At 40.1% G+C, this 16,459-nt stretch overlaps 1 protein-coding gene across 4 annotated transcripts in view; it reads left to right on the top strand.

Annotated features, from left to right (window-relative positions):
• The window catches only part of stra6 (signaling receptor and transporter of retinol STRA6), a 116,177-nt gene that overhangs the window by 43,899 nt on the left and 55,819 nt on the right, over positions 1 to 16,459 (top strand). For all 4 annotated transcript variants that reach the window (XM_039773696.1, XM_039773699.1, XM_039773698.1 and 1 more), the window contains 3 exons: positions 3,756 to 3,822; positions 8,467 to 8,552; positions 13,686 to 13,825. In XM_039773696.1, coding sequence (XP_039629630.1) covers positions 3,756 to 3,822; positions 8,467 to 8,552; positions 13,686 to 13,825 — 293 coding nt within the window. The remainder of the gene's footprint in view (positions 1 to 3,755; positions 3,823 to 8,466; positions 8,553 to 13,685; positions 13,826 to 16,459) is intronic.

Below are 16,459 nucleotides of genomic sequence, written 5' to 3'. Positions count from 1 at the left end.
ATCCGTATCCTCTAGGCCAGTGTGCGAAGAGCCCCTCTGCTCACAACCCCTCGGTCAGGAGCAGAGAATGTCAGAAAGAGCGAGAGATAGAGAGAGACAGAGACAAGCAAACAATCAAAAATCAATACGTGCTGTTTGGGCGTTCAAGTATGCGAAGCACCGCACGGGAAGCATATCGTACATCATTGAGGAGTTTTATTTAATATGTAATACGTGCTCTGATTGGGTAGCTTCTCAGCCATCTTGCAATAGTGTCCTTTGTATGAAATCAACTGGGCAAAGCAACTGAGGAAGCATGTACCATAAATTAAAAGACCCATTGTCCGCAGAAATCCATGAAGCAGCGAAAAATCTGTGATATATATTTAGATATGCTTACATTTAAAATCCGCGATAGTAAGCCGCGAAAGTCGAAGCGCGATATGGCGAGGGATCACTGTACTTAGCCAGCTGGTGGTTTGAAAGGGCGTGTAGGATGGGATATAGTTCTATGATTCACGTTCGCCCAACCTCCAGAAGGTTTTCCAGGAAAGCCCCAAGCACACACGGTCCGGTTATATTTGTGTTGCACCTCATATATATATATATATATATATATTTTACCAAACTTAGTTTTCTAATTTGTTAATTTTTCCAAAACACAGAATCTAGCAAATAACAGATCACTTAATTAGCCCAGGAGTCCAATTAAAAGTAGAAGCTGGTTGAAACAAAAACCTGCAGCCACAGTGAGCCCCCAGGACCAACTTTGAGTACCCCTGCTCTAGAGGAACCCCCAAATACCATAATTAATTATGAATTCTTCTCATCAATTACTGTCTTAATGATCTATTTCATGATCAGAAAGATCAGCATGAGCGGTAAATAATTACTGTAATGTTATAGAATAGTTTGGGTTACTTGGTTCTCAGGGCACAAAGCCTACTGATGCTCATGTCCAAATTTTTGTTATTTATTTATACTGTTCAGCCACAACATTAAAAGCACTGACTGGTGAAGTGAATAACATCAGCCATCTCTGTGTAATGGCACCTGTAAGGAGTGGGATATGTTAGGCAGCAAGTGAACAGTCGGTTCTTGAAGGTGATGTGTTGGAAGAAGGAAGAATGGGCAAACGTAAGGCTCTCATAGACTTTGACAAGGGCCAAATTGTGACAGCCAGACAACTAAGTCAGAGCTTCTCCAAAATGGCAGGTCTTGTGGGGTGTTCCCAGTATGCAGTGGTTAGCACCTACTAAATGTTATCCAAGGAAGGACAACAGATGAACATTTGACACGGCCATGGATGCCCAAGGCTCATTGATGCATATAGAGAGAGAAGGCTAGCCTGTTTGATCCAATCTCACGGATAATCTATTGTAGCACAAATTGCTGAAAAGATTAATGCTGGCCAATAGAGAAAGGTGTCAGAACACACAGTACATCACACCTTGCAGCATGTCGACTCCTGTCCACTACAAAAAATGTCTACAACAGAGATGCGAGTACCAAGCTGGACCATGGAGGAATGGAAGAAGGTGGCCTGGTCTGAAAAATCACGTTGTTTTTAGATCATGTGGACGGCCAGGTGTGTGTGTGTTGTTTAAATGAGGAAGAGATGGCAGCAGGATGCACCATGGGAAGAAGGTAAGCCAACAAATGCGTGATGCTTTGGGCAATGGTCTGTTGGGAAACCTTGGGTCCAGTCATTCATGTGGATGTTACTTGACACCTACAACCTACCTAAACATTGCTGCTGACCAAGTACAGCCTTTCATGGCAATGGTATTACCTGATGGCCATACTGCAAAAAATTGGTCAAGAGTGGTTTGAGGAACATGTTGAAGAGTTCAAGGTTTTGATTTGGCCTCTACATTCCCCAGATCTCAATCTGGTGAAGCACCTATGGCATACAGTATGCTGGAAAAACATTTCCAATCTGTAAAGACACCACCTTGCAACTTCCAGGAGACCACGACAGGTCAGCACTGCTTTGGCAGCACGAGAGGGGTCTACACAATATTAGGCAGGTGGTTTTAATGTTGTGGCTTATGGGTGTGATAATAATTTTTATAATTCCATTTAATAGTAATAACAGTATTCATTTGTTTTCTGAACCTGCCTAATTTTGTGCACTTTTTTGGGTGGCACAAGCCTATCCCAGCCCAGCCCAACTGGATGAAAGGCAGAAAGCAGCACTGGCCTGGACATCAGTCCACATTGTAGACACTCACAAAGTCAAATCAGAGCTGCCAGTATGCTTAACTGTCAGGACTCTGAGATAATGAAGGAAATTAAAAAGCCCAATGGACACCCAAGTGGCACACAAGGACAACAGACGCCACAGGGCTACACATTTAGAACTGTGATGCACTTAGCAGTCCATTACCATGCTGCAGATAATAATCATAATCAGAACTATCAATGATTTATAGCACTGTTATTAGTATCAACTTAATAAGAAATAGTTCTTTCAATATTAGTTGAAGTATTTAATATTGACCATTAATATTCTTCTTCTTTTTCATTTAATAATATCCACTTATCTGCTTTCTTTACTGCTTTTCCAGTTCAGTATCATTGGGATTGTCTGCCTGTCTTAGAAGCCTAAACAGAGTGCCAGTCCATCATAGGGTGACCACACATAGAGTACACAAAGGGGCCAATTAAATGTCACCAATCCCCCTAACCTGCGTGTCTTTGGACAACGGGAGGAATTCAGAGCACCCGGCGAAATCCCACATGGACCCAGGGAGAACATACAAACGCAGTGCAGGGAGGACTGGGGATGCAAACCCTGGGCTCCTTTCTGCGAGGCAGCTGTGATGCCACTGCGCCAATAATTCTTAATTTATTTCAATATGAATAAATCGTATGCCAGCTTTAATTATGAATTCATGCTTAGTCAGTTACTGTAATATTATTAATTTGTTGAATACTCATTTTAATATTGCAATATTAACAACTAATTGTATTCTTCTTATTCATTTTTTTAAATCACTTATTGAATTCTTTTTATTCATTTATGAAAGTTAAATCCAAAGTAGGTGTTAAAAAAATTGACTCATAACAGGTGTCCACATAACACAAACAGAATGCAGGTTGTACACATGGGGTCAGGGTGCAATGTCCTTGTGTCCCTGTTGGCCATAGGGCCCCTCAACTCATAGTACACTTTAAGGACTAGGCCTCACTTTGCACATTTACTCATATTTGTGGCCCCCAATTGAAACACACCTTCTTAATGGAGCACGTCCTCCTCTGATGTCCACTACCCTCCCAGAATCAGATTCCCTCATTTCTAAAAGAGGGCACATCATAACTGATAACACTGTTGATTACTTTTTCCAGCCAGTTCTGCAATAACATCACTACCACACAGTTGGTGACCATGTGCTATGCATAGAAACTAAAGTTATATAACATATTAGGAGTCATCTTCTTTCCAGTGACACATCTTTGCCTCCTTGATTGGACTCAAGTTATCTGGACACCAGAGAGCATACAGGGTAAGAGGTGTCGTGTGAAGGGTAACTGTCTGCAGACAATATTGTTTTCTCCCAAGATGTATCACAGGTACAGTAAAGAGAATTATGGAGATGCTGCTGATTCTCCTTCTGGTCCTGTTGTTCTGTGGATGAGTGACTATGCAAGCAGAAAATGAAGGCAGTTGGCATCACCTCAGTACAGGGGCACACAATGACAGCTTCCTAGGTCGGCTTTGGTTACCTGAGTGTTCGCTGTAATGAACTGATGTTTCTCTTTGTGTGTTTTAGAGTCATCGAGCCATGTGACCCCACGGTGCCAGATAACTTGTACCATATATGCATCTTGGCTCTGTCTGTAAGTATACCAGTTTGTGTTATGATCTGCTACTCCATAAACAGATACGTAGGCAACCTGGTGAGGTAAGGTTGGCATGTGGGACCTACAATAATAACTTATATCAGTTCTAGCACAATGCTCTTATTGCACTGATGTTGACAGAAATGGCGCATCTAATCTTGAGTGTGTGCACTTAATGACACCACAGGCTATCGGTTGTGTCTTGGCTTATTTTCTTGTATCTGTGTAACAATGCCTTATGTGTTGTACTTTCCTGCTGAAAACAAATTTCCCTTTGGAGTGATAAAAGTCCACCTAACCATAACCCTAACATCGTGCAGTGTCTACTGATACTGTATATTCAATTAGCCCTCTTGAAAAAGGCCATCATTCTTTTCACATTGTTGCTTATGTTTTCCAGCCATTTCTGTAATAACTTCACTACCACATAGTTGGTGACCATATGTTATGCATAGAAACTAAAGTTTTATAACATATTAGGAGTCATCTTCTTTCCGGTGACATGTCTCTGCCTCCTTGAGTGGACTCAAGTAATCTCCTTATACGCTTGGCTTTTCCCACGAGGCTCGTCTTAATCTTCTTTACTCTAAACAATTGTGTTCTTGTTTTTCTGTATTGCCAAGACATTCGTGAGCGTGCAACAAGGTGCCAGTTCTGTTGCACTCCTTGTGTACTCTTACTCTAAATTGTAACTTTGTTGCGTTAGTTTGAATTATGCATTAGGAGCTCGTTGCACATGAGTGGCCTGTTTGTAATGATAAGGAGTCATTTTTACTTAGTGACTGCTGTCTGAACAGTTTGACCTTCTTTTATAGAAAAATATAATATTCAGAGACTAAATCATAAAACAGTTGCTCCAAAGGTTTCAGTCTCAAGTTTAGTACCCCTAGAGGCAGCCACACTTCATTACAAGATGTTTACATTGTTATATTTTCCTTCAAATTGAGACGTGACATACAGTAATCCCTCCTCGATCGCGGGGTTTGTGTTCCAGAACCCCCCGCGAAAAGTGAAAATCATCAAAGTAGAAACCATATGTTTATATGGCTATTTGTATATATTTTAAGCCCTTATAAACTCTCCCACACTCTTATAAACATTTCCCGCACAGTTATACAGCATAAACCCTTTGTATTCTCTTAGATACTACGTAAGATTCATTGAAATTATGTATGTAAACACACTGTTTATATACAGTAAAACCTAAATATTATTTTAAAGATATCGAGCGTCTCCGATATTTTCACATATTTTACAGCCATTATGATAGACAGGCCACTAGCAGTAAATATGTACAATGCAAGAAAAATTGTACACAGTAAATGTGCGTACAGTGACACTAAATGTACGTACATGTACTAATACTGTACGTAGAAACTTAATTATGGTTACTCACCAACAATGACATGAAGACTTGTCCGATAACGATGAGTTTAGTTTTACTGCACAACAAAGGAGAGTGTTACAGCTCTTCTAAAGGAGCCTCTTCAGGCGACTGTGTAGCACCGCCGTTGTTCTTCTTCCGGCAGTCTTCAATCCAAATCCCTAAAGCAGATTCCATCCGGACTACTGCCCTATTACGTCCACTTACAACTCGTTTTGCGCCCTGGTTAAAAGGACACTGCGGCCATAGATCTTATATTCCTTTCCTCCTTTTTAAATAAAAAGAATCGTGGACTAATTGATGCCGTAATGGTGTCCTACAGCAGTGTAGCTTTTCCCTTCCTTCAACATATCCAAAACTTTTACCTTTTCGGCAGTCGTTAGCATATTCCGTTGGCGCTTGGGCACGGCCCCTGAAGCAGTAGCAGGAGCAGATCATTTTGGAGCCATAATGAAGGGCTTAACTACACACAGATAAACACAAAAGAGCACAAAAGTTAACTCTTTACACAGTGAAACACGTTGATGCTGAATCAGCGAGACGAGACTTCCTGGTTAATACCGCGGAATCGAATTTGGCGCTCCATTGCTGAGCCAATCAGCACACAGGAACTTAACTGCATGCTCTGATTGGATAGCTTCTCAGCCATCCGCCAATAGTGTCCCTTGTATGAAATCAACTGGGTAAACCAACTGAGGAAGCATGTACAGGAAGTAAAAAGACCCATTGTCTGCAGAAACCCGCGAAGCAGCGAAAAATCTGCGTTATATATTTAGATATGCTTAAATATAAAATCCGCGATAGAGTGAAGCCGCGAAAGTCGAAGCACGATATAATGAGGGATTACTGTATATTAATTGGTGTTTTTAAGCTCATGCCAGAGCTAAATTTTTATTATTTTAATTGGATGTTTTTACAGTTTCCACTCCTCCTTTTGAATGCTTCTTGAGAGTTGTTTTGAGTCTTAGCTATCCACTTTTTGTGTTCTTTTTGTTTGGGGAAAGACTTGTTTTGGAGAACAGGTATCAGGGAAGCCTGTGGCTAGATGTGGGAGGCAAGGCTTCACTTTGGCATTGTGACTTTGGAGCCTACAATAGGAATGCCTGAGACTCCATTTTGGAGGTATAGGCCTTATTTTTACTTTTTTGTATATTTTGCTGTAGTATGAGCCAAAACATCTTAACAAAATGAAGGTCCTATTTAGGGCTGTGGACACTGACTATGACAGAATTTGAAACTCAGAGTATATAATAGTTGATTCTATGGATGCAGTGGAGCTAATTGGGATGGTGTGTGCTTGTATTGAGGATGTCCCCAGCTGGCCTCAACTGGAAGAAGACCCAGGGCATGTTGTAGTAATTAAATCTCTCTGCTGGCTTGGCTGACCTTGGAAATTCCCAGATGATCAGCACTTACACCGCCTGCACTTTACAACTGGTAATCCACCTGAAGTTCAATATGTTTGTGCCGTGTTGGAAGACCATCTAGGAAAAGCTTGGATTGCTGCAAGAAGAGGAGTTGGTGAGGCCAGTAGGGGTTGCGTAACCTGTGGTCTATGTGTGGATCACAATGCCCCAGCACAATGACAGGGACATTGTGCTGAAACAATGGTGACGTCCTTTGGATGAAATGTGAAAATGAAGTCCAAACTCTCTGTAGTCAAAAAAGATCCCTGGGAAGTTTTCAAAAAAAGTAGGGTATCCCCCCATGGCCTGGTCATTCTGACCCCCTAATAATCCCCCGTTCCTTACTGGCTAACTGTACCCTTCAGCACCTAATGGCTAATGTATGGTGAGTGTGCTGGTGCAAGAATGGTTACCGTCACATCATCCAGGTGGATGCTACACATTGGTGGTGGTTGAATCCCCAATATCTATGTAAAAGTGCTCTGAGTACTTTAGAAAATGTATTATTATTATTATTATTATTATTAGTAGTAGTAGTAGTAGTAGTAGTATTGTTATTATTACAGAATGTTACTGAGTTTAGGGAGAACACTTTTTTGTGCAAACTGGTGCTTTGCCACTGCAACAAGCAAATACGGAATGAAGTGAGACAGAGATGAGGAACAATGAGTGCTTCAGCCCCATCTTTATTTTTTACACATTCTCAACTTAACTTAATCACTTAATCCAAATCAGCTTCATGGGGTGCAGAAGTCTGTCTCTGTATAACTATGCACTAGGCAGGAACAAAACCTGTCAATCTGTCTCAGGTCCCACTCATAGCCATAGCTGGCCAGATTATAACCCCCAATTAACATGGAGATCTATAAGAATGTGGGAGAAATTTCAGAGGACTCGGAAAAAAAGCACAGGGACTCGGAGAGAATGTGTAAAATCTGTCCTGGGAGAAACCAAACACAGCAGATCTGAGAGGCAGTATTGCGACCTACTGCCCTGCCATATGTTATGCTCATTAGTTTGTTTGTTGGTTTCCCAGAACAACACTGAGTAAAGTATGCATCTATTTGGGGATTTCGTTTCAAGACATTTTGAAAAAGTTAATTTTTTTAGTGTTATCCCTCAATGACATCTTTGTTTTTCTAGGGGTGGAGCCATTTCAGAACATTTGTGTCAGGAGTTTTTGTGATGAAGGCAACCAGAATTAACTTGGATGTGTGACGTGTCACTAGAGTGACCATATAAAGGTCACAGTGTGTATTTTTGCAGCATCCAAGATTGTGGATAATTCCTTGTGTTAGTGTGTGAAAAACCTCTGAATATTACCTTTCTGTACTTAAACTTGTATCTGGCTATTAGGCACATTGTGTTTGGTTTGGTGAATTTTATTATGACGACAGATTGGCTTGACTTTTGGCACTAAACTTGGTTTATTCTTCACCACGTTTCATCTCCTGGGTGTTATCATTGAAACAACTACACTGTCTCGCTCAAAGTCATGATACATTTCTGCTGTATAAAGATTTGAAGAGTAGTATTTAAATTGCATTTTCCATTGAACAGCTTACTTGTTTTTAAAATATCCTCATTTATCAGAGAGGATTGTAGCAGGAATCACTCAGGAACTGACTACGAAAAAAACTCTTAGACAACAATCAAAATGGCTTGTTGTCAATGTAATTTGTATTTATTTCATTTTAACAGTATTTTATTTATCATTAATACTATAGAATTGTTATAATTATTTTTACAGCATAGTGTTCATATTCTTGTTGTTATTAGTAATATTTCTGTTCATTTACAGCTTTCTCTCACCATTATTTATAATACGCTTTATGCTGGGTTTTTTTTCAGCTCGTCGTTCTTTTGGTTCTTGCTGCCTTTACTAGACGGAAGCGACTGTGCCTGGGCCTTTTTAATGGGGTTCCAGGTTTACTCAGGTGAGCTCATATTTTGTTTCTGCAGTTACAGAAATGAGTGGGCTGAGCTGTGATTTACATTATACAGGATTGGTAGGCCAATTTACATGGTAGCCATCCAGAGCTCAAGTCATAGGTACAAAGAGCCAAGAGCTCATGACCACTCTCACTCACTCTCCGAGAACTGCCATTTAATTGATTGCAAAGGGTGAAATGTTGTTAGGATTTGTAATGTTCTTTTAGGTAAAAATAAAAATAATCTTGAAATCAACAAAACCCAAGAAATCTAATTCTGCTGCTAGTTGTTTGAGTTACTGCTTTCTTTAGAAGTTAATCATTTTTCTCTGACATTTTTGACATTATTCTGTGTCATTAATGAACTAACTGCTGATCTTCCATTCTCTAAAGGCTATATAGCAGTTTTTGTGGTAATTGATTGCTTTTCTAAATATGCTCATTTTATTTTGCTCAAGACGTTCCCTTCTGCCAAGGAGTTATCTTTCTTACACATATTGTTTGCTTATACAGATTCAAATCTTCAATCATTTCTGACCAAAGATCATAGTTTGTATCCAAATTTTGGAAAGTGTTTGTAAGCTAATGGGTTGTACTGTGAATTTAACCTACCTGAATCTAATGGTCAGACTGAGAGAGTAAATCAGGATTTAGAAAAATTCCTTTGCTGCATTATTCATTCATTCAAGTCAAATAGACTGGAGTGATCAGTTACCTCTGGCTGAATTTGCTAGAAATGTTTTTTATTATTCAGTCCTACAAATATAACCATTTAAATGCTTGTATGAATTCCAACCTCGCAGCTTGGACTTTTACACAGTTTCTACATTGTCCCTAGTGCATCTGATTACCTGAGAAGTTTACGTTCTGCATGGCCGCTGGTTTGTGAGAACCTAATGATGGCAAATGATTCAGGTGAATCTTAAAAGGAGACCTGCTGCTATATTCAAAATTGAACAGTGATTCATGCTAATTTTTTTCTGACTATCTTTTGATTACTATTGTTTGGTTTTGATTTTGGCATTTGGTTTAATTTAATCTTCTAGTATTGACTTTGTTTGGTTTTCCTGACTATAGTTATTTCCCAATCCTTTCATAAAAAATAATGCAGAACTTCTGCTAGTCATTATAAACATTTGACTGATAACAAGGACAGAGCACTCATCTTTAGGATAGTCAGTATCTCAGTGTTCTAGATTTCTGGTGCAGTAGTACTGATTCGTTCTCACTTGAGAACTTGGAGAACATTCTACCATATAGGTCATGTGATGTCAGTAATTAGGAATTTGAGCTGAGCCTACCTGTTGACCTCTGGAGGTCCTCAATTCAGGACTTTGAACTGTACATTTATGTCATGTGATTTACACTACTGTGTAAACTCCACGAGAGGTCGGGCGATAGTATCCCAGTGTTCTAGATGGCTGGTGCAGTAATACTCATTCGTTCTCACTTGAGAACTTGGAGAACATTCTACCATATGGGTCATGTGATGTCAGTAATTAGGAATTTGAGCTGAGCCTACCAGTTGACCTCTGGAGGTCCTCAATTCAGGACTTTGAACTGTACATTTATGTCATGTGATTTACACTACTGTGTAAACTCCACGAGAGGGCGGGCGATAGTCAGTATCTCAGTGTTCTAGATTTCTGGTGCAGTAATACTCATTCGTTCTCACTTGAGAACTTGGAGAACATTCTACCATATGGGTCATGTGATGTCAGTAATTAGGAATTTGAGCTGAGCCTACCTGTTGACCTCTGGAGGTCCTCAATTCAGGACCTTGAACTGTACATTTATGTCATGTGATTTACACTACTGTGTAAACTCCACGAGAGGTCAGGCTGTGGCTGCAGCCAGTGTTGTGCATGAACTAGTTCCAAAGAGCGCGTTCATTGAACAAGCTCATTTTCCTAAGAACGGTGAACTTAACGTAACGTATTTGCAAGTGAAGAACTTGAACGTGAGCTAGTTCAGTTTTATGTAACATTCTGGGTCTGGTTTAGGGCCAGATTTAACATTTTGCCTTACCATATAGTGTAGTAGTGGAGCTGAATCCGAATACAGTATTTGGATAAGCACAAATGGTGGATTTTTACGAATATTTATTTCATACAAATATTTTTCCATTTATTTGTATTCAGAAAAAATAACTTAATATCAAGTATTGCACTGTCTGTGTCTGCCTGCTTGTGCTTAAGCTGCACCCCTGCTGACACAAGCACACGGTGAAGCTCCGCTTTCATTTTTAGGAAAACGTTGTACTTCGCAAGGCCACTTTATATTTTTCCCCATTGGACATGTATTACCTGTATATGACCCATATTTTGACCGGCAGTGTAATAGGTTAGTTCACCTACACGCTGGTTCTAGAGTCACCATTTGTGTCACACGGTTTGAAATAGAGCAATAATATATATGTATACTTGCATCTATGCATCTGTTTAATTTCTTTTTTGACCAGGAGGATATCAGCATATATGGTTTTACATGTTTGTTGCTGGATATAGCTCAGTAAATTGTATTTAAATAAAAAGTCTTCATAATTATTGTATTTTATTCAAGAACACTGTAATAGCCTAATATAAGGCATGCAAAATTGAAAAAAGTAAACTCATGGGTCACTTATTCTCACTCCTTAAAATATACAAAACAAACTGAACATGAACTAGTTCAAAATTGAAATGGTGAACTATGAACGTGAATGTATTCATTTTAATCTCTGTGAACTGAACTTTGAGCTATAGCTCTTATGAGGTGTGTACAAGACCATGTTGAGACCTGAGAGGCAGTCCTACTACACGACATGCCCTCTACAAGACGTATCTACTCGAGAGCTGTCATTACTTTTTAGTCAGGTAACCCTTCCACAATATAATATTAAGCATAGTGTAGGAATGTTTTATGAGAATGAAGATAAGGTACGCCTTGAAATGAGCATGTTGAGAAGGAGTGGACATATCATGTGGCATCACTGGCGTATAATGTGAAGGCTCTAAACACCATCAGATATGAGTAGTTTGATTGGCTTCTCAATGAAGTGGCACACTAGAAGTCTGCAATGAGATTCCACTGAGGCATTCAGTGACTGGTGTTTTGATGAGTTTTGTTTTTGATTGTAAATGCATAGGTTAAATACTATAGTTATTCCTTTTATGGGAAACCAATGTACGTTCACCGGCCACTTTAGTAGGTACAGCTATTCAACTGCTTGTTAACGCCAATATCTAATCAGCCAATCACATGGTAGCAACTCAGTGCATTTAGGCATTTACACATTCGCATGGCGGGCTGCTGGAGTTCAAGCTGAGCATCAGAATGGAGAAGAAAGGTGCTTGAACTGACTTTGAGTATGGCATGGTTGTTGATGCCAGACGAGCAGGTCAGAGTATTTCAGAAACTGCTGATCTACTGGGATTTTCTCACACAACCATCTCTAGGGTTTACAGAGAATGGTCAGAAAAAGGGGGAAATATCCAGTGTTAGTTCTATATGCAAAAATGCCTTGTTGATGCCATAGGTCAAAGGAGAATGGCCACGCTGGTTTGAGCTAATAGAAGGGCAACAGTAACTCCAATAACCACTTGGTATAACCAAGGTTTGCAGAAGAGCATCTCTGAACACATCAAACCTTGAAGGAGACGGGCTACAGCAGCAGGAGACCATACCGGGTGCCTCTCCTGTCAGCTAAGAACAGACAACTGAGGCTACAGTTCACACGGGCTCACCAAATTGGACAGTAGAAGATTGGAAAAACGTTGCCTGGTATAAGGAGTATTGATCTCTGCTGCAACATTCAGATGGTAGGGTCAGAATTTGACATCAGCAACATGGAAGCATGGATCCTGCCTTGTATCAATGATGCAGGCTGGTGGTGGTGGTGTAATGGTGTGGGGCATATTTTCTTTCCACTCTTTGGGCCCCTAGTACCAACTGAGCATCGTTTAAATGTCACGGCCTACCTGAGTATTGTTGCTGACCACGTCCATCTGTAATGACTAAAGTGTACTCATCTTCTGATGGCTACTTCCAGCAGTTTAATATGCCATGTCACAAAACTCAGATCATCTCAAACTGGTTTCTTGAACATAACAATGAGTTCACTGTACTTAAATGGCCTCCGCAGTAAGCAGATCTCAATCCAGTAGAGCACTTTTGGAGTGGTGGAATGGGAGATCGGCATCATGGACGTGCAGCCAACAAATCAGCAGCAACTACGTGATGCTATCATGTCAATATGGACCAAAATCCCTGAGGAATATTTCTAGCACCTTGTTGAATCTCTTCCATGAAGAATTATGGTAGTTCTGTAGGGAAAAGGCACGTTGTACCTAATAAAGTGGCCAGTGAGTGTATAACTCTTAAAATATATTCCATTAACTTCACATTCTAATGCTACTTTAGACCTAAGGAAGTTATCTTGGGTTATGAAGACAGACTTTTTAGGGTAAGGTAGTAATATTCACTAATCGCGGCACCAGAGAGTGGTGACATGTTACATGTTTATTAGCACATACAAGTAAGAATTTCACTGAACTCCATACACATGACAATATCGGGGTTGCTTTGAAGATGATGCTGAATGCTGAGCAACTGGATGACATTGCTTTTTAATAAACCTCTTCCTTCAGGACCAGAGTAAACGGCGGTGCTTCTTATGTTTGGATTTTGTATTTCTGTTTATTTGATTTCGCTATTTAAAGCTCTGTCTTCACAGCTCAAAATGGGGTTTTTACACAAGTGGTGTTTCATCTCAGGATCCTTTTGCCACAGTGGTCTACTGCTCATCTCACCTTTTTATTGTGCTTCAAGTCTTAATGAAAATGTTCTTCATAGGCAAAGTTTGACCAACCCAGCTGTTACAGTAGTGCAGTGAGTGCATGTGTCAAGTTGAGACACCAAGCACCAGGACTAGAAGCTATGCTTTAGATCTTACTGTAGATCAGAGCCTGGGTGTCATTCTATGGCAGCTCCACTGTGTCTGGCTTCATTCCCAAGTTCACAGTCTGTACCAAGGGAGCTCTGTCAGCACCGCCGATGCCCTTGTCCAGTTTCTAAATAGATAGAAGAAAGATGAAGACATTTTTGAGCAAAGTGTCCACTAAAACTTCTTTTGTGTTTCTCTCCACCCTGTTCCCCTAGCCCTGTCAACATGCTCAACCAGACGCAGCACAAAGGCCTGGCCACGGCTGTTTTTGGACTGCTCATGTGCAAGCTGAGTATCTTGGTTGTGGCAAAGCACCCTCTGCCATTTATTAAGGAATCCACTCCAACAACTCAAGGTAAAGATGTACAGTGCTAAGTCTTGAAGCAGTTTAATGAGACTTATGTCCACAGGGCGTGGATCTAAGTTCAACCATGAGAGAAGGAGGAGATACAAGAAATAACAATAATTAATAAGCCGCTATGAAATGCCACCACAAAATACATAAAGCTGGGTCTACTCGGTCCATATTTTAATGTGGAGAATATCATTGTCTTTGGTAGCCTATCTGCTGTTCATGATCCAGATGTGTAAATAACAATAGGAAGCTAAGTGCTCACTTTACAGAAGGAAATCTGCCCTAAGCGTTCATTAAGTGTTGGAGACTGAAGATTGACAAGGTTTCCGCTGTCCAGTGAACACATCAGGCCTTTTATCCAACAATTTTAGAATTTCTACAGTTTCTCCAAATTTGTTAGGAATTTCAAAATTATTTCTTATAAATAGTGCCAGTTATTTTACTCACTTCCATCTTTTTATGAAGCATTTTTCCAGGAAACACAGTTGCAGTGCTATAGATGGCAAAACGCATATAAATGTAAAATAGCAGGAAAAAGCTGGAAGCCTCAGTTAGGGTCTCTGCCAACATTTTCTACAACGTTTATGTAAAACTTTGAAAAGAGAATTTTTAGGGACACTTCTGACATAAAATGAGAATTTTATTCAGCAATTTAAAAGTTCCCATGATCCAATTTCAATCAAAATTAATTAGTCTTTAGCGTTTCAGGATTTCCTTTAGATGAGTTCACAAGTTTTATGTGCTTAATGACCCTGGGATGTGTCCAGGGTTTCCTAAAACAATTAAATCTGCTGAAGGGGGCCGATGTCAATTCTTTTTTTGAACTTGTACACTTCGTGCTTGGGTTATTTTACTCCATCTGCTTTCGAGTGATTTCCTTTGTAAGCCGTTAGGGCATCCTTTATGCTTCTCAGTTTATATCAGGGATCTCAAACTCCATTCCTGGAGGGCTGCAGCGGCTGCAGGTTTTCATTCTAACCCTTTTCTTAATTAGTGACCTATTTTGCTACTATTTAACTTCTTTTCAATTCATTTTATTTGATTTGCTCTTGAAGACTCAGACCGCTTGTTTCTTTTTTTGTAATTAACAGCCAAATAATAATGAGACTCAAAATGAACCAAAGCATGACCAGCAAACTGTGAACATCATACCTGAAAAATATCATATCTGAAAATAAAAAGAATGGAGGTCTCAGGAATATTGATTTGTTCAGGTCCCCAAGACATTTAACTGTGCTCTTAGAAAAGTAAAGGATAAATCAACAATTTTGAAAATGTCTGCACTCGCACAATGAGAGCAGCAACAAGCCATAGAATTAAAGAACGAGTTTAATTAGCAACAAGACTCGGCGTCTAATTAAGCAACTGTTTGGAGTGAAATTGGTTGGAGTTTGAGGCCCTGACTTAGTTGATCTCACTTCAAATTTTATTTCTGTTTAAGGAAAGAAATGAAGCAATTCAGAGGAACAATGAAGAAATTCTGTGGAACAAATCATAAAAAACAAGTCAATCTATATATATAATTCACTAAGGGCGCGCAAGACACTAAGCGCAAGCAAGACACTGAGGGCACGCAAGACAGTGAGCGCAAGCAAGACACTGAGGGCACGCAAGACAGTGGGCGCAAGCAAGACAGAGCCCTGCCCACCCACTCTAACCCTCCTACCGCGTCATGGGATATGCACGACAGAGCCATGCACGCCAACTGTAACCGCCCCCCCGAGTCCAGCGTCTCTCTCGAGGCACGCAACAACTCACCAAACACAGCCTCAGTCGCTTTCGTCTGTGCAGAAGTCCACATGCACCTCTGAGCCACGTTGACTTTACACCGCACGCAAGACAGAGAGCCACGATTGCCAACTCACAGAGCCAGTGTATTTAGTGTATAAATGGATATAAATAATTGCATGTAAACAATTCACCAAAAACTGTTGTATGTAAACGATACTGTTTAAAACGTTATTGTTTTTCATCAGAAAACCCGGTTTCCACGTCTACCTGTATTAGTTTAAATGGTACTTTTACCACTCGCAATATGGCGGACACACTGACTTATCGTGTCGACTGGGCAACACAGTGAGTGCAGTGTCTATCTATAAATGTCTATGTTTTCCGTAGCCTGCTACAGGAAGGTACTCTCTTGACCATTGGCATTGGTTTCGCTCCTTGCTATTTTCATTATACTGCGATGGTGGTTTCCTAAGCCTTTGTTATACTGAATTCCGTTCTCACCGTTTTCCATTCCTATTCTTACACCGCCGTATGCTACGGCGGGCTTCGGCTAGTTAAAATTATTTCAAAAGAAATTAATCAGCAGCAAAAACAGGTCACTAATTAAGAAAAGGGTTAGAATGAAAACCTGCAGCCACTGCAGCCCTCCAGGACTGGAGTTAGAGACCCCTGGTTTAGATGTTGTACCCTGAATTCTAATTGTAAGCATTGCTTAGATAATTTTTTTTTCTCCTTGAAGAAAACCTCCAAAACAGAACAGCGTTCTTTATTTCACAGACAATGTCACTTGTTGAGTCCTGAAGAGCCCTGCACATACCTTACAAAAAAGAACTGCTGTGTTAATAATAATGATAATTCTTTGCATTTATATAGTGCTTTTCTCACTACTCAAAGTGCTCAGCA

Source organism: Polypterus senegalus, chromosome 12 (genome assembly GCF_016835505.1).
Source record: "Polypterus senegalus isolate Bchr_013 chromosome 12, ASM1683550v1, whole genome shotgun sequence".
Lineage (NCBI taxonomy): Eukaryota > Metazoa > Chordata > Cladistia > Polypteriformes > Polypteridae > Polypterus > Polypterus senegalus.
This window is presented reverse-complemented; position numbering and strand designations above follow the sequence as displayed.